We start from the raw sequence: 22,296 nt of genomic DNA on the forward strand, positions 1-22,296 counted from the left end.
GTAGTTTATTTTGCTCACACTGCTCTGATAATCAACACTATGTGAGCCATTGGCCAATATCCAATAATACTAACTAACATATTTAAATAATAAACATACAAGTGTCACTGAGACATAATGTAAAGACTCAACCTTCACCTTCACCCGTTGCACTCATAGACTCTCTATACAAATAGATGTGGTCTCCAGGTCTTTAAAGGCACTCCAATGTGGAAATGCCTTAAAGTGCAGTACCACTGAGGGCCACTACGGCTGGCTCCAAAAACAGCTCCAACGGACTCCCATTCAAACAGCGTCAACTTCTCTCATGAAGTACAAAGTCAATACATGTTTTCAACAAGTCCTTCTGGTCTCATTAGCTAAATTAACTAGTTCAGATAATTTTTTTCTGGTGGTCCTTCTGAAAACAATCCCATAATGAATTAGATATTAGGGCTGAAAGAGAGGTATGTTTGGGGGAGTGATGGGTTTGATGGATATGCCTGGGATGCAGTCAGGTTGCCCGAATAGTTGGACAGGCATAGTGTTGTCTGCTTCTCAGTCATATCCACTCCTCGCTCCTCCCAAGCTTGATACAATACTGCTCTTGGCTCCAAAAACGCAAGATGGTGACGGCTGAAATTCTAAACACAAGGCTTCAAAACAGCAGCTCAAACAACCAACGGGTGGCCCGGATGTGTGGCCAAATATCCAGAAAGCATACCGAACAAACAAAGGACACACTCTTACGTCTTTATTGTGTGTAAACCTAAATAATGTTCTATGGCGATCTGACATTAAAAATCAACTCACGTTTTCACAGCTGACAGAAGTGTGACTGTAAACATTACTAATAAAATGTGTATTGAGACACTGTAGTGAATAGAACAACTGTTTGAGGGATAATTTGTAATTGGGCTGTGATAAATATGAGATTGATCATCTAGTGTCTGTTGTACAAGTTTAGAGCTGAAGAGAGAGCTATTCTTGGAGGTAGAAACATTATGATACAGTGTGCTATGAAAGTTAACCAGATTAGACAACAAAGGCAACAGAAATAGTAATTTAGTGCTGCATTAAAACTGATTATAAAGTGTGGAAAAAATAAAAGTTTTTTGATGATTGCTTATGACTTTGATGTTTACTAGCTCCAGTTAATGTACAACGTACAGTATCTGTGGAAAATAACATCTTTGATGGATGTTAGATTTAAGCAGAAACACAGTTTCACTAAGCGTCTCATTTTTTGGCCTCATTTTATCACCTTTTACTGTGCTCTGTCGCACAAATAAATTAGAGGCAAATGCAGCTTTGCCCTTTTTTTGTGCTATTTTAGTATGGAAATGAGTTGTTTGACTAATATGCTTTGTTTCCTTTTCTAATTAGGCATCCTGTTTACTGCATAAAACACCAACAGCTTCAACATACCAGTCAGTAGACATTGTATAACATATCTGGAGATATATACAGTATTTAAAATACAATAAAACACCATGAATAAAGTGAAACTATGATTAACATGCCACGTAACTATAAAGCATTCTGAGTACCAGAGCACCATTTTTGTATTGATGACATCATGGATTTATGGGCTGCTACACAGCCTTTGTGTATTCATAGCTTTCAGGTCTGTTTGCCTTAATGTCCCAGTGCTGCCGACAGTATTTGTGGCACGGTGCGAAATCTGACTTCTTCAGTGCTCACACTGGGCCTGTAATGGCTCTGTTGGGACGCAGAAAAAGTGCTTCTTCAGCGCTCATTAATGGAGCAAATTGAACAGGTCTCCCGGCCTAAGCTCTATAATGAAGGCCTCCCTCTCCTCTGCACCCCCTACTTCTACCGTCATTCTGCAGTCTATTGTTCACCTACAGTTAGGGTCAGAGCAGTCGAACGGTAATTGTATCACTCTGACCCGCTTTTGGTTTTTATTTTGTCACAGAGACCTGTTCTTTATTGGGTGCAGGCCATCCCTCAGGTTGTAAAAGCCACAGTGCCCCTCCTCCCATACCTAGGGACAGGGGTGCTGCCTGCCTGCCTGCCAACGATCAATATGCCACTGTCGTTAACTGGATTTGTTGCTGTGGTGCTTGCTTATGAGGCAGCAATTAGAGTGTGAAGTGGCAAGGCCAGGGTACGAGGCTGCGGCTATGTGAGGCTTGGCCCTGTGGGATGGAAATGTCAGGGGCACAAGCCCAGTTTCATTTGAGTCTGAAGAGACTATGACGATCCATACTGTCTGTGTAATTCATTCAGCCGAGGGGGGTTTAGAATTATTTGTGGGAGACAGTTAGCAAACACAGAAAGAGGTCACAGGTTGGGAGTAGCTGTGGACACTTCCTAACTGTGAAATCCACTTACACCCTGTGGAATCCACTTACATGCCTCTATTGTTTTATTACCAGATCAGTGGTTTGAGGGGAGCTTAGCTCAAATGATGGAGCTGAGCTGAAGCCTCTTTTCATACCACCTCAACCATCATTTACAAACAAAATCAATCTGTCCATTAATGTGTTCATTATAAAGTGTATATTCTGAAGTGTTTCCTTAAATGTCATCAACAGCTGCTTGTAGACATTCATTGTGTTTCTTTTTGTGTGTGTTCAAGTCTATCCTTAGAAATAATTATAGCCCGGCATGGTCATGTCCAGCATCATGTCTGTCAGACCATCACTCAACTCAGATTGGTGTCATTGAAGCATTTATGGCGGTTGAGGTGGCCAGGGGCCCCTGTGTCTGGATATTTTTCTCCACCCCAAAAGGGTCATGGTGTCCCTGGCAGAGTGTAAGGATGGGGTGCTTTAATGTGTCATTTGGGATCAACTCTGACCTAAGGCTCTAAATCACTTTCCATTTTGGAGGACAATTAAGTTTGCACCTCTGATGTGTACTGCATTCAATTGATTTTGTCGATTGCCCTCAGCATGCAGCAGTGGAGCTTTCTGTTTAAGTGGAATACCCCTCAATTTGATAGAAAGTGTGTTGTGTTCAGTTTATTCACAGTGGCAACCCCAAAATATCCGTGAATGAGTCAAGTGTTGCTAACTGATTTTGTATTAATTTGGTAGTCAAGCTGCTTTGGTGACTATATACAAGACATTTTATACTGTTGTGTGCAAATGAGCTTGTTACTACAATAAAACTGTCTGATCTTTATTCGCAATCCCAACAATTAATCTTGGGTTGTGCCAATCTGCTCCATGGAGTTGCATTTGTTGTAACATTGCAGACTAAATCACACAACTAACATATATCTGTTGGTTTTGGCAATGATCAAACAATCCCAGGCCGGGGGTTACCATATATGACTATCGATGTTCTTCCCCCCAACATGTGTCTGATGGTGAGGGGTAAAGCAGACGATTTTGTGAGGGGGTGAAGTGTTTTTCTAGTAAGAGTACAGTCAGTTTACAGCGTGTTAAGGGAACAGGGAGATTACTAAAAAAAAAAGAAAACAAAGTCAAGTAGGAGTGCGAGAGAAGCCTTGAGAGGAGCAGTTTTAATTCTGGGCTCCATTCCAAAAGTGGGTGCATAGTTGAGAGTGTAATGGGGTACATATTTTGAGCAAAGTCTTGACTCTGTCTAAAAACATGCAGTCTGCTAGCAGATAGAGGCTGAGATTTATTTTAAACAGTTAATACATGGTCTCCAACCCGTAGCTCACTAAATACCGGTAGCCTGCGACCCGGGTCTGAGTAGATCGCAGAGTCCAATTGAATGGGAAACTGGATTTTTTTCTTTTTCTTTGGTTGATATATAGCCTGAATGCTTTATTAGACAATTTTCAAACCAGTTTGGCCATGCAAGGGTTGCGTGCACTGCAGTAGGCATGAATGGCACAGTTAACACTCCTGCACATTGGGCGGAGGGCTACAACTTACCAATAATATTTCTTTCTGATAAACACACCCCAAAGTCTCACTAACATCCCTATCCTCCATCTCCACCTCTGAGTTATCAGCTGCCTCGTACAGTAAGAGGAATTCAGTCACCATGCCTGTGGCTGCTCTGCAAACTGTGGCTTATTGTCCATTCTTGATCTATAGAGAGTGGGCAGAAAAGAAGGAGCATCTTTACAATGTAATGCCATCCAATGCATAATGCAATAAACACTACCTTTAATATTGTCTATTAAATACCTTTTGGATCTTTCAGTATTATGTTATTTCCACTGTACATTTGCTACCTGCTCGCACAGAAAATAAATTGCATGACTTTGAACAATTGGATAGTGTAGCAATCCTTAAATACTGTTTGTTGATCCGATGCCACCACTACAAAAGGAGGTTTAATTCAACTCTTAGTTCATGCTCACATTCACGCTGCTTCCTCAAACAAAAGTAATCTTTACAGCAGCTAATACCAGGATGTGTCTCTGTGATATTCAATAGGAATAGCTGGTGTGCAATAAGTAAAAGCCCTATTTGGTAATAGAAACAAAATCATACAGTATAGGCTATATATAAGGCTTGGGAAGCAGAAATAGATGCAATAAAACACAACATGTTAAGACAACCAATTATAGATAGGAATTAATGTTCACAGTAGAGTTGCTAACACATATGCGCAATAATACTGGCATGAGGCACAGTGCCACTGATCATACTAACACAACAAATCTGAAAACCTTTCCAAGATAATCAGATTTTCCTCTCATTGAAGATATACATTATTTAGTTAAATTGCTACTTTTGCTAAATATAATTAAATACGTGCTAAATAGCTAAAATATGCATGATAAATATACTGTGCATACTGAATTTTAAATGAGTTAAATCATGTGAGAAACTCAACAGGTTAATAATGGTATATCTTACTACACAATGCATGTCAGGCATTTGAATGTGTTGTGCTTCCCGTCTTTATTTCCCCAACAACACTTGTAAATATTTGTGCCTTGTCGAGGGTTGTCTTTCCAAGTCTTTGGGAGTCTTCGCGGTTCTTTACAATAATGTTTTTAATGAGTAGGAAGGAAATGAGAATCAATTAATGATACCGTTAGCTTGGGTGTTTATGAGACCAACTGTGCCTGTTTCAGAATTCCCTGCATGATAATGAAAATAAACAACTTTCCATTTTGACAGAGACAGATGTAGAAGAGACTGAGGCAATGGGTTTCCTGACACCAAACATAGAGGAGGTCTTATCAGTTTTTAATACTCTGGTCAGAAGTGCAGGGCTGAAGGATTTACAAACCACAGGAAACCAATCCTATCCAGAGCTTTGCTAATGATGTCTGCAGCCGTGGCTCTGAGGAGGAGGACTGCAGAGAGGAAGGACGTTGCCCTAACTGATAAGGAGGTTGGAGAGATACTTGAGAAGTTCTTGTCCTCCCTTCATCTCATTCCCTCCCTTCTGCCTCGTCAGGGCTCAAATATTCACCTCTAGCTCATTAGCGGGTGCTGCCCATCACTGTCTGGACCAAACTGTTTACCCTGTACCGCCCTGACATTGGCGTGTACCCAGTTATCAAGTTCTGCCCCGTAGGTGGGGAATGACAGTCGTGATGAGTTTCCACAGAAGCAGATTAAGCAGCAATGTTCAGGAAAAAGTAGGCCAGCTAATTAGCTATAGCTCTATGGACCCCGGGAGTGCACTGGTTTTCACCTACACTGGGAAATTCCATAAATGACAGGAATGTGGTTGAAGAACAGGAGCCACAATATCTAATAATAGTGGGAGGAAAAGAGAAGTGGAGGAGGAAAGCAGATCTTCCTGGAAAGTTCACCCTGAATTCCCTGCAACTGAACTCGCTATGTAATTTTACAGGTTCTATTTAGCCATGTGTGAGTTTGGTTATGTCTCTGAAGACGCTTTTTCAGCGAAATAATACAGACGTTAGGGCTAAGCATTAAATTAAAATTAAAAGTAAATTAAGCATTCACTATCAAAAGTCTTGAAAACATATTTTTGGGGTCAAGTTATTAATATGTGATTGACTTTTATGTGAAATTGAAGTTAAAATAGTTTTAGTGATTTCAAGTGACAGATTTCTGTTTTTGTGATGTTTTGATGTGGACGCAGCACAGTTGGTCACATTTATTTCCACTAATAAGTGCTGAGTCATGTTTTTTGTTATTGTTTATACTAACAGGCCATGAGCAGTTAAATCTGATCAAACTACACCCCAGACTCCTGATGAAACAGATGAACTGGATTTTTGAGTGTTAAACTCCATAGAAGATATCTAAAAAATGTTTTCTTTCCAGACTTGATCTTTGATTGCTGCTTGTGTAGTCATGAATATTTCAGAGAGAAGTGTTCAAAACTTGCAAACGACTTTTCAGGGGCTTTATACAAACCACATCACAAAATGAATTTCTTACTTCTTATTCTTTTTACAAATTAGTTAACGTGGGTATACATGAATGTGCTCTACTCAGGACCACATACTGTAACTGCTTCCTAATTGCGGCACATCAATTTGCAGACAAAATCCCAAACTGATAGCGAGTCTATTCAATACTTTTCTTGACATGGAAGCGAGGGAGAAAAACAAGTAACTCCAGAGTTGAATTTGATGTGAAAAGCATAAATTCCTGTACAGTAATCTCCAGTATTGCAACATTTGATAGGGTGCCCCTATCTCGCTTCCTGTGCCTTTCAGTGAACACAGAGGAAGAACAGGCGATGCATTACATACATGGTTTATGCCCCGCTGATAGAAGCCTCTCTCCACACTGAGCTCAGGTGTCCTATCCTCCGTGCTCTCTCCATGTGTCCGGCCTCTTCCTTAAGCCGCTCTGAGGGAGTATCAGAGAGTACGCATTTTAACATGTGTCATGCTGACTTCCATTAAATCTTTTATTGTCCTAAATAAACCCAGATCTGCTTTTTTATGTCTCCGAAACCTCGGGTTCCTATAAATGTCTCCCTGTTCCATGTATCATATTAAACCCACAAATAGCAAAAGCAGTCAAAGTTGCTGATGCTCAGCCAACATTTAGAGACTGTTCGTGTTTAGCCTGCCAGATTTCTGGACAGAGAATCACTGAATCTTTCTTCAGTATAACCTTTTTATAACTGCATGGATCTTATTCACTGCTGAGCCAAGTAATGTGCATTGTTGGACAATACATCATAGAGAAAGGTTTGTCACTTCTTCTGCATAATGTGATGCTGGGCTGTGCGTATTAAAGAGTTGAGGGAGAGGAAGGAAACAGATATCTAATAGATCTATGGACTCTTTGTCATACTGGAACGTGCAAGTTGCTTAAATAAGAAAGTCATGTTTCGGCGGACGTTAACCCACATGTAGCCACGTGTTTCTGAGTTATGCGTGTGTTGCACCGTGCTGTGTGAGTTTGTGTCTGTCACTGCACTGTATAGAGATGGCTGTGTCGGTGTGCGTGCGCCCGTGTGGGTGTTATTGCCGAGGCTAGTGCGGAGCAGAGCGCAGCTTAATATCTATGTTTGACATCGACGCCCATTAATAAGGGCCTGATCCGAGCCCGGTGACAGGACTGCTGACAGAGGAGGATCATGGGGAAGAATCATGCCCCGCTGTGGGAGCCTGGGCCGCAGGTAGGCCCATTCTGCCTTCCCCAGGTGTCATTACGGATGCTGTGGAGGGAGGAGAGGAGGGAGGGCCGCTACTGACATCTACATTAATCACCCCTCCCCACATCACCTCCCCACCCTCCACCCTCCCCACTCCTCCCCCCTCCTCCCACCTCCAGCTCCTAATCATCCACACACAGAGACCCAAACCCAGTAAGGGGATACTCAGCCATGAAAGATCTCCAGCTAAGAGCTCCCCAAATACCACTCTGATCTGATCATGAGTGATGTTGCTACCTGAACCTCTGACCCGCCACACAATTAAAAACACTTTTCTCCTTCTCCCCACCCGACACGCAGGAGAAGCAGTTCTGCTGAAAGTACACATTTTGTCACTGTCCGTGTTTGATTCATAGTTTGCATTTGAATCGCGCCGCAGTTTACATGCAATTAAAATGCTGCAAATGTCTCCGCCGGTATGTGTCGTCTCCAAACCCCCGGAGTGTGCTGCTGCTGTTGTACACACTCCTGATTGTCTCGTAGATATCAAGCTCTCCACTTGGGGACCCCCCATTGATCCTCGGCTATGCTTTTATCTACAAAAAACACTGTAGCGCTTTGTGTTCACATTACTTCAATATGAACTGAGCCACCTTATAAAAGATTATTAATCATCAAGAGGAAGCATGTATATAACAGTGTTAAATAAAGGCAGCACTTCAGATTTTAAAGTGATTACATCAATGTTTATTAAACTCTGAGCTTTTTTTCCTCTTTTACTGAATCGCAGGCTGATATTTAGAGTGTTAGAAATGAATAGACTAAATGATTTAGCTTATTTTTGCTACAAAAGTGAGTTGACTTTGGTAGTCAACTTGACCGATTGAAGTCGTGTCACTTGAGAAGTGGATGAGGATGGATGTGGGTCAAGCCAAACAAACCTTCCTAATGAATGGCTCCACCCAGGATCCATCAGTGAGCAGATGTTCTTACGACAATCATGGAAAATCATCTGATTGATTATTAGTTGTGATTTAATTCAAAACACATAATTGCACAAAAAAACGTGACAGTAATTGTGGCATGATTATTTTAGATTAAAACAAATGATCCGTTTCAGCATCTGGTGGTAAACGCAAATGATGTTGGTCTCCGGATGGGGAAAAAAAAAGCACTTTCATACAATACTTTTTATTCCTAAATGTTTTTAATATATTTGGTGTCTGTGTTTTTGATGCACTCGTTCCAAACCACCGGTCTCGCTTTGCCTCAGTGACATCACACTCATTAGTGTGCAGTTACACCTCATCTGCAAGCTCTTGGTTGTCGAAATGAAAGAACTGGTCAAGCCAGAAAACCCTGTTTGTCAGTAGTATCATGAATGTCACCCTAATGAAAGATTTGTGATGTATTTCCAGCAGTGGAATGAAGCATTAAGCTCATATCACAGTGTCCATGCGTTATCAGTCCAATGCTCAGCCCCTCTGTCTCATTTTTATGTAACATGCCCAGAGTAAACACAGCCTCCAGTTTAATTAAAATAAATCCACTTTGAGCTGATATTTAGAAACCCGGGGAATATCACTGCCTCTGCTACAGATGAAGTGATTGAGAGGGGGGAATAAAAGGCTGGGCTTGAGGGAGAATTACACTCTACTTACTTTTCCATCAATGAAGCCGTACACTCCATTGTTTATGTTTGAAGTGGGCTTTTCTTCTTAGTAAATGACCTTTCTCCAATTCTCTTTTTTCCTCGCTTTTATTTGCCTTGAACCGTCAGCAACACTGATGACACAATAAATTTCTGTTTGGCTCTTTGTCTGTGTGTGTGTGTGTGTGTGTGTGTGTGTGTGTGTGTGTGTGTGTGTGTGTGTGTGTGTGTGTGTGTGTGTGTGTGTGTGTGTGTGTGTGTGTGTGTGTGTGTGTGTGTGTGTGGCTGCACATGTGGTAGAATCTAGGACACTATGAAGACACTGAGAATACAGCATTTGCATGCGGCTCACAAACATATTAAAATGTGAAGACAAATCACTGCATCTGGCCAGCTGACAGCACGCCGCCTGAAATGAGAGCGAGCCAGCGAACTTACAACATGTCGCAGTTCCCAGTAAGCTGTGCAGGGCGAGCTTCAACATGTAGCTCAGCAAACAAACAGAAGAGGGGGGGAAGCCATGCACAGTCTAAGCTATTATTAAAGGCAATAGAAGTGTTTCTCTTTGCCAAAGCCATTTTGTCATGGTGTGAACCGCCATATTTTCTTTATTTTTTGTTGGGGAGAGCAGGGGTTTCAAAGATACCTTTGAGGCTCATACTTTGAACTTTGTTGTGTAGCTGCCTTTGATGTAAATCTGAATGAGACATGCTTGTAGGTGGCACTCCTGTTGGTGTTGTGTATGTTCAGGTAAACAAAAACAAAGGGTCAACTTGCTGGATTGTGCTTTAACATCTTTCCACATTGATGCACTCGTACTTTCCTTTTCATTTTTTTGTACAGATGGTTATTTCATCTTGTAAATTATCTGGATAAATCAGTGATGGATTGTGCGAAAGAAAAAAACAAAGGGTTTAGTACAGTTTTTGGAAAACATTTTTGTCAGAATGATTAGAAACTTCTTGATGTGATACAGTAAATCAGTTTTGTTCTGACCTACATATAAGACTGGCTTAGTTTTACTGTAACTAACCATGTGTTGAAACAGCCCCCCTGGTGTGATCGCTATTTATCAAGTCCTCTTACTTCAGCTGCTAAAACTAACACAAGAATACCTGCAGTGTCACAGTTCACTTATATCAATCACGCTGCTTTGATAAATATTGCTTTCGGGTCTTCATGTGCTATCTCCCTGTTTTATACCATTTCATAGGGCTGTATTAGGAAAGCATTGTGACAAGACGATTGTTATCACTGCCGCCAGTAGGGGGAGCTCGCAGCTCATAGCTCACCCTTTAATAAACAGTGTGTCAAAACATGTAGAAGGTTGCTGGGCAGGAGTTCAGACAACATACATTCTTGCCATCAACATGTCTCGGGTCCTGATTGCTGATTCCAATCATTGAGGCAAAATGAGTCTACATGATTAGAAATGGGACTGTAAGTGATTTTTCTGCGGCCTCTGTGTGGCTGCACATTTCAGCCTTAAACAATTAAAGACATTTATGTTTTTTATTGTTGGCATGCAGAGCTGCGTCTCTCCTCTTCCTGATGCAGAGTCTCGCTCAATCAGTCATTGATTTCTGATAAAGATCATGTTTACAATTCTGCATCAGTATCTCAACACCTGAACATTCGCAAACCATACAGCATCTGATTGTTCAGAGTCTATTGATTCATCATATTCTGAAATTTGCACAATGTTCTACACATGTAATGGTAACACCCACCCTTATTGAGGATGTTTAATATTTGTTCTCCAATTTCCCCCAGTGTAATGCAATGCACAAATGACTGCACGTGCTCAACATGTATGTCAAACTGCATGATGAGTAAACATTCTCGCGTGTAAAGAGGTTTATTGGTTTACACTCCTTCCATCGCTGCTTTGATAGATTTATCCTGCTTTTCACACCTTAAGAGGGATTTTAGCCAGAGATCCAAACTCTCCTCGACTTCCTCTGTCCCCCTCAAACTACTCTTTTCTCCCTGTCTCGCGGCTGTTTCACCGATCTGTGTTTTGTACTCGTGTGTCCAGCTTCAGTGTGGTGGCTGCGGGCTGTGCTGGGTGCGCAGTGACCGTGCGCTCCTAGCGGCCACGCTGTTGAAACCCAAAGGCAGGGAGGGAGAGGAGGATGTTGAACTGTAGTATGACTGTACATTTACAGCGCAATATTCCAGGCTAAGCACATGGGTCTTTTGGGAGCTGGTTCCCGTTGTATCAAAACAACTTTTTGGGAATGCGTGAGAGTTGAGGAATGGTTTACACTTAGACTACCAGCCGAGCCATGTGTTGAACTATGGAGATATCGGTGAAGATTTGAAAGGTGCCAGAGACGCGTCTCAAGGAACCGAGGACCTGCGGAGAAGTGCAAAGCCTCTTCGTTGTGTTTTCCAGTGTGGACTTTAGTCTCTCTTCCCACAGACTCTGTTGGTTTCAGCCTGTACTGTAGTTCATCTTGGAAAAATAACAGAGACTGCAGATGAACTCACGGGACAAGCCGGGACCATACTCAAAGACCGAGAGTTTGGATTGAAGGTTTGCTGGATATTCACACCCCGAGCAGCTCCGGGTGAACTACTGTTAAATGGATCCGCTCTGTTTTTGGACATTGAAACTGGCTTTTGTCAGTAATTAGGACCTGTCCATAAGTCCCAGAAACACGGAATAGACTTGACTGTCATTCTGGACATATTTTTCTGCAGTGAATTCGAGGATTTGCGCGCCCGCCGTGGATGTTTAATATGCCAGAATGGGTCCGCTAGCGTTCATCCTTGTTAGTGGATTATTGTATTTTCATGTCGATGGTAAGTTGCCAAGCACGTGTTGTTGTGTGAAACTTATTTTTAATTATTAAAAAACAATCAGTTCAGTTTTGTAGGGACTTAGCAAAACGCTGCCCTATAAACATTTCGCAAGTCATAATTGGATAGTTATACACAGTCTTGTTTATAATATCTTACATTTGTGTTGTTTTGTATGACAAAAAAAGTACTTTGCATTATTAAAACGAGTTTGAATTAAAACACAGTTAACTCGGCAGCTACAGATTCCCGGGAAATACTGTTGATGACTTGTGGAGTTGTGATTTTGATTCATTTCACACCACAGCGGCAAATATTTCCAATTTCCTATATTTTTTAATTGATTAAATGCAAACTAAAACAAGACCAAACAATTGAATTCAACAGATAGCTCCTACATCATCCTTCAGTTGATGATTGTCCTCTCATGAGATACAAATTTGGGGCAGAGATACGTTTTTATTCTAAGCAACAGATGACGAACCACCATGCAGACAGTAGAAAATATTATCATGTGAATTATGATAAAAACAAATTAAAAAAAATTAAAATGCTTTTGAAAGACTTGTTTTCTCTGAGACCGTATGGCACAAACACAGCCAGTGTTCGAGCAAATATGTCTGAATATGAATGATTCCTGTTAAAGTGACTACAGGTTATATCCAATGCAGAGGTGGAGAGCGTTTTGTTGAAGTAGTTTTGAACATGTTGGTGTTTCAGGTGGCACAAAGTAATATTGTAGAAAAGAGCAGAAAGTAGTCCAGATATGAGGATCTGGGGGCTCATTGGCTAGTTTGCTAAATGCATAGTGACAGTACAACATTCAGCCCCCGCACTGTAGTAGAAGATATTTGAGTGGTCATTTTTGTTTTAGGATCTCAGAGCTGTGGTCGTGTACTGTAGTGTAAGCTTGTTTAAACAAAAGCTGCAACACTCTCCATTTCTCTGATTAATCCTTAATAATGATGTTAATTGCAAATTAGATTGATACTGTTTAATTTCTTCATCCAGTCTGCCTCTGAGTGCCAAGTCAGCATCTTTATATCATAAGGCTTTTGTGGATTCACTGGCCTACAAGAGAACTAGTCTGATAGAATAATTAAGAAACCCTCAACTGACGAGGTAATGTGATGACTCACAGAAATCACAATAGGTCAGTGCCTGTAGGTGACGGAAATCATGGCTGGGCTTGGTCCAACCTGTGACTGTTGAAATTATAAACAGTATTAAGATGTTTTATACTTTTAAAATGCACAAAACTGACAAACTGATGCACAAACTGGTTTCATTTCATTTTTGAATAGGACACACCTTTTCACAGTTGTCCTACAAACACAAGCCTGCACAGACAATGAGAGGCTCATAATCATTGATTGACCAAAGAATACTCCTGACAAGTCACATACGTGAGCGATGATTCACAAGTGTGTTTGTATTGTACTTTGTACAGATTAGCTGTATGTGAAGCAGAGTATTTATTGGCATTGAGTGCAAAAGTCTGCACAGCCCCATTTTTTTCTTCTCTTTCACCTGTCAGGCTCCGCTTTTGTTCTTCACAGCTGCAGGTTTTGCTTCTGAGGCTTTTTAGTTCAGTGTTCACGCCTTCTATAGACAGCAAATCAAGTTCCCTTTCTGTTAGGATTTGAAGGTTGTTGTTTTTGTCCTTCTTTTACCTTTTTTTGTGTCTTTTACTCTGTTTAAGCCAAACTCACTGGTTGCTAAGCAGTGGCTGATGGCATTGCTGGCTGACCACTGAGAGAGGGTGCACATCTCCCCGGGAGCTGTGGATCTTCCCAATCATTTGCCTGTCACCCTCCTCCCCTTTTCTTGCTTTGCTCTCCTCCTCCATCCCAACAGAACTCACCCATCACCCAGCCTTTTAAGAGGTAATCGGAGGGTCCTTGGAGAGGGTGGAGCTTCCTCTAAGAGTCCACTTGGGCAGACAATAAGGCCTGGAGTTGTATTCAGTGGGCAGCACAGGCAACAAAGCCAAGCCTTGTGAATGGCGTCAGTCACTGTTTAGTGTGCAGTGATTAATACTGCGAGTGTGCAGGAGGGGAGAGAAAAGGTGATACTGAGAGAGAATAAAGGGAGAAACTGAATGTGGATTGGATGTTGTTGGGTGGGAAGAAAGAAGAGAATATTCAGAGATCTCTGACAAGTTGTGCATCTAAAAACAGGGTTAATGCACTTTATATATATATAAATATAAAGTATATATATAAATATAAAGTATATATATATATATATATATATATATACAGTGAACCCTCGTTTTTCGCGGGGGTTACGTTCCAAATAGAAACCGTGATAGGCGAAATCCGTGAAGTAGTAACCTTTATTTTACAATTGAAATAGATAGAACTGGACATTAAATATATCTACGTTACATATAGTCGTAATGTGATTTCAATGCACGATGCAAATCCGTGAAGCAGCGAGACCGTGAAAGGTGAACCGCGTTATAGCGAGGGTTCACTGTATATATATATATATATATATATATATATATATATATATATATATATAACAGGTTGATTGCAGTACAACATCTTTCCAGCAGCACCCTGATCAGCAGCTGTTTTTTTTTTTTTTTTTTTAACTCTGTAACTCCCCTGTGCTGCTTTTGAAGCTGGATTAGAACATGCTTTGCATAGTGGACATGCACTCCTGACCCTTGTGCTATTCTGAGATCTCATGCATGCTCGCGTCTGATTTAGGAGCTGGTGACATCACGTCCAGCCTGGGTGACACGCTGAGAGGTGCTGAAATATGGTCTGGTGAGGAGGCTTTGGAGACGGCCACTTGGGGATAGAGCTAGTGCTGGAGATGGTGTGCAGTTCTTAATATGCTCAGCAGGGTTGTGATTTCACTGATGCTGAGTCAAGAGAAACTGGAACCCAGAGAGTGTTTGTGAAAGGAAGAGAGGGAGTGAGAGACATAATGAGTGTAATCAAATTTAAAAATTGAGAGAAGAGTTGTTTAAACGGTAACATTCTTTAAAGGAAATTGCAAGGGTGATACTTTGTTGCCGATGGACTGTAGAGAGTAACAGCTCTGTTGATGGTCGTGATTAAATGAGAGAGGTTTAAAGTACTGGCCTATAATGGAAAGTAAGCCCAGATTAAAATAGTCTGGGTGAATGATGAGGAAGGCTGAGGTCATTGTGTAAGAGCCATTGCGATGTCTCGTCCCAAATGTGATTGTTCTGCTCGAGCTGGCAGCGTTTAGGTAGTGTTATTGTAATTGCAGTTCATTTGCTGGAATGGGGTTGCAATAATGATGAACCTTCATCTGAGATGTGCAGAAAGCTCCTCTCTACTGTCTCCGATAGTCTCATCACTGTCAGGGGAGCTGTGCCAACGAGGACTAGTGTTTATTCTCTGATTAATGTCAAAAGAGAGTAAGGACCTAAAAGTGGTGATCATAATAGGAAGTGAATGAACAGGGAACACAGAAATAGGATAAGGTGAGCACTCCTCCAATAAAATTCGGCTTTCAGGTCCTTGACTGTCTAAGTGATAAGTGTTACTTGACCAGTGACATGGGCCTGTCATCTCCTATGATATTTTAACAGCCAGGTCAGGCTTTTCACTGGATTATGTTTCATCAACCACATGTTCAGGACACAAAATTGACTTTAGTATCAGAAATGCTGCTGTGATCACTCCGAAATAAAATAAGAAAAAAGAAAAAAGGATTCTCAGCTGTTTTAATTCCTGGGATCACACTGGTTAATGCCTTTATGTTTTCATAGTGCAGGTGCGGGAGAGAGAAAATGGGAGCATCAGAAACTGCACGTGGCTGATTTCTGCTTTAAGACTTAACAGAATGCAGGGAAGGTAATGCCACGTTTCCCTGTTTTACCTCCACTTTATTAGGCCTCAGTCAAGCATACACCTGACATTTACACAGCAGGAAAATGCAAAATGCCTAAATACTTTTGCAGAAAGAGAAAGAAAAAACAAGTACGAGAGATTGCAACCAAATAGAGCTTTAATGCTAGTACGTAGACAGCTGCTATGTTTCCTCATATATCTTCAAACTTCTCCAACCTCGCCTTCCTCCTGCATCCCACATACACTGTCTTTGTAAAAGTATCCCGTCATTGGCAGTGTCAGTGAGGGAGGAATTCAAACACTGGGGGGGTTGTTGTACACCTGTGAGTGCAGTATATAATGGGGAGTGTATGTGGCGGTAGGGGTGGGAGTGGGGGAGCAGTGACATGATGAATCGAGCATGCTGACTATGAGCTAAAGCAAGTAGTAAGGGCCTTCACCTGCCTCACACACCTGTACCCTGAGAATACACACCTGTGCTTCTCCCTCTGGGCCCCGGGGCCACAGATATGATCCTTACTCTGCTCTGTCACAGCATCTGGTTTCCCAAATAGCTGATTAAGATGTTAAGGCAGGCCAACCAAAAAAAAAAAAAAAATGTTCATCTAATTACTGTTATATAATTCCTGATGATTAGATGACAGCGAATCAGCCCTTGTTGATCAATGGCAAATACTCAGCTCGTGGTTACAACCCAAACTGTCTCTGTGTCGGAGAGATAGTTCAGTTACAGTAGATGTGATGAGCTTATCTTTACAAAATTATTTGAGCAGTTTGCTGGCAGGAAGTCTGGATTGAGCATAACACAAGTCTGTGGTGCTGTGGTGTCCGCCGCCCTCGCTCTACCCTCTGTTTGGCCGTTACGCAGCAACCTTCAGACAGGAGGAAGGGATGTCAAGGTTGAATGACCCACAGAAGTACATATAGCTATATAACACATGCTCACAGATGCAAGCCCCCCCCCCCCCCCCACACACACACACACACACAGTAAGCACACAAAAAAGAATACAAATCTATAGTGGCAGCCATTAAGACATGACGGGATCGAAGTTACAGGAGAAAGTGAGAAGAAATTACACAGAAAAGCATTTGACACATTATTTCACATCCTTTTTTTACTTGATTTTTCTAATCTTGATCAGATATCCTACAACACTCTTGTTTTTGGCCACTAACATACCCTCTTGTTGTTGATGGTCCAGAGCTTGTGTGACAGTTGTACCTGAGCTGAGTACCTCACCAGTGTCTTGAAGACGAGGTCAGGGCTGGTGATAAAAATACATGAGCTGTCTCGCAGCGTGAGACGTGTGAAGATGGACAGCCAGCGAATGACACACGAGCACACATCCGTCACACACAGCAGCAGGCCAGCGCGGCTGTAATGCCGCTCGGAGCGGGGGAGCCGCTGAATAAGTGTCTAGCTCCACCATCTTCATCCCCAGTTCGGTCTATGGATCACGCGGCCGCGACAGCTTGGTGCCTTTTCTTCCCTGTAACTAACTGGGGAATTTAACCCCATGGAGGTACATAGACTCCAAACTATACACCTTCACTTCTCGTGAACAGTGTTGTAGCGTAACACCTAGAGGGCTTCTGAGGGGCCTGTCCCCCTTGTGAGGAGACTGATGTCTCCCTACATGTTAGTGAGGACAAATCAACATACTTCTTAAAAAAACATGTTGTGTTTAGCAGTGTTTCTGCTGTAATACAGACTATTTTCTCAAAAGGAATCAGCGCTTGTTGTGTCCCTGCTGCAAAAAACATGACCCCCCACTGCTTTGTCAAGCGACCCTCCACGGCCATGGGTGAGTTGATATAGTGTATATAATGTCTCCTGGTGAGACTCACTTTGTGGTTGAAGTCTCAGCATGGCACAACCATTATGGCAGATAGGAAAAAAAAAAAAAAAAACCCTAATCACATCCTTGAACATTTGAACTTTCCAGTTTCCCTTCCAGGATGATGATGATGATGATTTTTTTTTCTGGAGAGCTGCTCACAGACATTTGTCATTGAGAGGCCCGGTAACAAAGTGCCTACTGCACGCTTATGAAATGTGTATGTGTGTGAATGTGCTTGTGAACATTATTAATAACCATCAAATGTTTGTTTTTTTTTGCTTTTTTTTTTCCATGGATGTATGAGCCTGAGTAAATTGAAGGAGTCCCTCATCCACCTATTGCCAGCACCCTTGAACCCTGTAGCCCAAAGCAAGACCAGATGAAGTGTCCCATGGTATAGAAATTTAATAAATCTCATCTTGACTTGCAATGCTGCACCTTAAAAAAAACAAAAACAGAGAGCTATAAGAGCCATGTGATTACCTCGCTCTGCTCTCTATCACCTGCACTGTGGGTGGTTACACCTCCTATTCCTCATGTTCACATGTGAGGCTGAGGACCGCTGGAGGGGCTGGAAGTGGTGACACTGCGGGGACACTGCAGTGTGTTCACTGCAGGTCAGCACCCGCGGCACACCTCCAATTATCCACTCACCCCTCAACAACAGTGTATCATGGACACCTTCTCCTCCACCCGGCCTCACCCCCCCACCCCCCCTTCTCTTCATCTCTAAAGCAATAAAGCACTTATTTATTTCTCCCCATTCAATCTGCAGTGGCAGCTCAGCAATGCAGGTAAAGAGATTACAATGCTTGAGGGAGAATCAATTGATGGCGTTCATTTCATTGCACTTCTCTCAGTGGGAACCGTTCGGAGTAGCCCACACTTGAAAGTGATCGGATTTTTGAGCCAGCTGTGTTTACACTCACGCGCACACACAGATGTACCTTGAGGAGATCAACATGCTGCTTGCTTATCTAATTTCATAGCACATTAAAGGAGATTAAAATGGTCAAACTGCCACAGTTTCCTTCCGATGATCGCTGCATGACTGGAGCAGGTGGACATTACCCTTCTGGTGGGGTTTCTCTACCGTAGTGGACTTACTCAAGTGACAATATATATTATACAGTTTCACTCCTCAAAATGTTATTTCCCATCTGGAATTTGAATCGTAGATTTTCTGCACATCTTTAATATTGAGTCTATTGTCATGATGCAAAGCAGAGTCAGGCAAGCAAATGGCTGAGCGCAGGCTGCTCGGAAGGATCTGCAGGGAAGAGAAGGTGGGGTGGTGGTGCAGTGAGCTGCACGCTCGAGTGGCCCTGCCATTGGAAATCATTTAATCTGCATCACACAGTTTAGTGTCCCTACGAGTGGCCTGAGCTGGTGCTATACTCCTTTTTCTAATCAGCCTGTATACTGTATGTTAGAGAGCAAGCCGCACTCTTATCAACACTCTCACCTCACTATAAGGAGGTCTTAACACTTTTTATGTCTTCCTCCTTCTCCCCATTTTAGTCTTCTTGTTTCAAGTCAGCGATCTCAGCTCTGTTGCGACGAGGCAGCTGCTGAAAAAGAGATAACGCCACTCTCTCTGTTCATGGCTACTGATAGTAGGATGAAGAGTGAGAATGAGAACAGTTTGGGGGGGGGCTGCTTGAAATGCAAGCTATGTGAATCAGCCCTTTGCAGCAAAATCAGATATTCTGTTTCCCACAGTTATCTATTTATATATTCCATCTGCATGGGGGAGAGAGGGCAAATACACAGATGCAAAGTCAATACGACCCCACCTCGCAACTGCCCGGAATACACTGGAATTCTATCTGATATTTGTTGGAGGCAAGCGTGGATGCATTGAGAGGTTGAGAGCCGCTCATAGAATTACCCCTGTGTTTGCTTTCAGAGTATAGATCTCAGCAGGAAAAAGGAGGTGTGTGTGTGTGTGTGGGGGGGGGGGTATGCAGAGCACTGAGCTGGAACAGAGCCCATCATGTGAGCCTTCTACCTAGCTAGATTCAACCCCCTCCCTCTCCTGCAACAGAAGACGGAGTGGGAGATTCTGCTCTGCACCTGTGAACACCCCTCATTTGGTTTTCTGTGTCTTCACTGGGAGGATTTTGTGCCGTATCGAGTGACTAGCTGTATGCATTGGGCTGAGATGGCACTCCAGCAGATACAGCCGGCTGTCTCCAGTGACACCTCGCTGAGATGAGCTGTGTGTCTGGTATCAGGTTGTGTACTGGAGCTCATGCGCTGTGACGCCACTGACAGCCTGGCGTAAAGAAGATGAATCTCGGGTGCAGAGCGAGCTGCTTGGAAGTGTCACGGCAGGCCAGCGCTGCGGCGTGGACGGCCAGCAACATCATTCTTTCACCACCCCCCAGTTTCCCCCTGCTGATCTCTCATATTTCCTTTCTGATGACATGACGGATATGACTCCGTCACCCTCGCAGTGAGGCCAGGATGTAACTGGACAGGGAGCAAGAGAAGTAGACAGAGATATTGGGAGATAAAGGTGGATATACAGAGAGAGAAGGCGATGGTGTGGGAGGTTCAGGAGAAGTGGAAAGCAGGGGCAGAGTATATTTCAGAATAGACAACATAGATGTAATGCATAATTCATTCCATCTGAAATTTCTTTGAGGTCCGGTTTTTGTACAGTTTTATATTCACTCAGTTTACTGGGTTTCAGCACTTTCTGCCTGAGATGTCTCTGCCATTTCACCATCTGAATTACAGTGTTTCCACTGCATCTTGGCCTGAATCTTGTTTTTTTTTTATATTTGATGTTTTATAGAGCCTCAGTGACTGGAACTTCTTGCCTTGGTCCGAGGTTGCCATTGGTTACCTGTGATCAGCACACGTCTGTTGGCAGAATAACTAATGCGTCTTTGGGGAGCCCCTCCTTTTATGCTCCGCCTGAGACTGGTGCGGGTATTGATTTGGTTGGTGGGCTAGAATTTCTCCTGGGAGCTAATAAAAATAATTACAAAAAGATCATCAAAGGCCTGACCTTCTGTTGCACACATGAATAAATATGTGACAAAGATAACAGAAAAAAAACACTTCTAGGTGTGTGGTCGGAGGAATAGGTTGGCGAATTAACCGTTAGTGATAGTTAAAGTCATATTTTATCTTGGATTTAAACCACAAGGTTTTCATCCAAATAATAGTTAACTTTTATATGTCTTTTAGTTTTTATTTATCCTAATTGTGATATGTTGTCTAAAACATCAAAAATAAAACTAGAGGGAGAAAGCATGCTTATATACTGCACATGTTGTGGATAGCAGCAATGCAAAATTGCATCCATTTGAAGCTGACATAAGTAGACAGAAAGAAAAGGCAGAAAAGAATCAGCTTCTAGTTCAGTCATCCCTCTCTGATTTCATTCCCTGTCTGTGCGCTTGTTTGTTTGTTCTCTGGTTCCTGCTCTCCTCAAAGAGTGGATGACTGCGCAGCAGTGGTGAAAAGTAATGGTGGTGTTATTGCAGACGGGGGGAAACACGGCATTTTGATTGGAAAGTGTGCCCTGAGATCCAGTGAAGTGCACTCGCCTCAGCTCAGAGAGCACTTGATTGCACAGCACCAATGATCGCATTAAAAGGGCAACAGAAAGCCCATTTACTGTAAAGAGAGTGGGAGAGGCGGCCCAATAGGAAGCTGAAAATTGACTTTCCCTTCTGTGAGGAGCAAGGTCTGATAGCTGGGTGATGGGAATGTACATCACGTTTTTTATTTGACCTTCCAGGACACCACTAATTTAGGGGGCATTATTAGTGTCTTAGTGACACTCCTGCAGGCACAAACATTTTGTCTTGTGCTTTTAAAAGTGAAACAACATGTCTTTATTGAGATTGATGGGCCTCTTTCAAACCGTATTACATGGCATATGGATGGGCATTTAACCTTTTCTACCTCCACACCTGACTCCCTCCACTCAGGAAGGACACTGACCAGTCACGTCTGGCCCCCTATGCTCCCAGCTTTGCTTTTCCTGGCAGTGAAAGGACAATTGTAGAGGCATCTGCTGTGTTCATTTCCACAGGAAAGAGGAGAGCAGATGGAGACTCAAGGTTTAAGTGATTAGAAGGCAGTAGATTGGAATACAAATTGGATTTAAAGAAATTAGACTGATATAAATCGAATGGAGTCGCTGCAGTTTAGTGCTGTGCATGCGCACTGGTCTTAGTGGAAAGCCACTGCAGGGCTTGTGGATTATGGGGGAAGCAGATGCTTCAATGAGATAACAATAAATGTGCATTCGACACTCCATCTGAGGGAGATGGAGGTCTCCATGTCTGTCCTTTATCTTGCCCTCCATTTATCAATGTCATGGTGTTAATTACTGCTTCATTTATTAAGTCACTTATTGCCAGAATACAAACTTGCCTCTGTGCCCCTCCTCTGACAGACTTCTGTCTAGGTTACTGTTACTATTGGTGAATGAGATCAGTGCCAACAGCATACTGTGGGTTTTTGTTCTAACATCTTTGGTTTTCTGCATCATGCCAATGAGATTGGCTCATGAACTGTGGGAGCAGGAGATCATCACCCCCTCCACTACAGACCTCTGTCTCTGGCCACAAGACACAAGGCCTGATCACTAATCAATGACAGGGAAATGGAGGGAATTAGCCCAAATTAGGAAGAATTGAGAACAGACTACCTCCTG

General features: G+C 42.5%; 1 protein-coding gene across 9 annotated transcripts in view; it reads left to right on the plus strand.

The window, feature by feature from the left end:
• Nucleotides 1-22,296, plus strand: part of robo2 (roundabout, axon guidance receptor, homolog 2 (Drosophila)) — a 257,149-nt gene that overhangs the window by 85,596 nt on the left and 149,257 nt on the right. Inside the window, exon 1 of one of the 9 annotated variants that reach the window (XM_069707329.1) lies at nt 11,222-11,935. The exons of the other annotated variants lie outside the window; for them this stretch is intronic. Coding sequence (XP_069563430.1) covers nt 11,881-11,935 — 55 coding nt within the window. The 5' untranslated portion in view covers nt 11,222-11,880. Of the gene's footprint in view, nt 1-11,221; nt 11,936-22,296 lie in introns of those variants that run through there. 9 annotated transcript variants of the gene reach the window in all.

This window comes from Brachyistius frenatus, unplaced genomic scaffold (genome assembly GCF_029030835.1).
Source record: "Brachyistius frenatus isolate BFR_SWC_R1_liver_20210118 unplaced genomic scaffold, ASM2903083v1 Contig_68, whole genome shotgun sequence".
NCBI classification, from domain to species: Eukaryota; Metazoa; Chordata; class Actinopteri; family Embiotocidae; genus Brachyistius; species Brachyistius frenatus.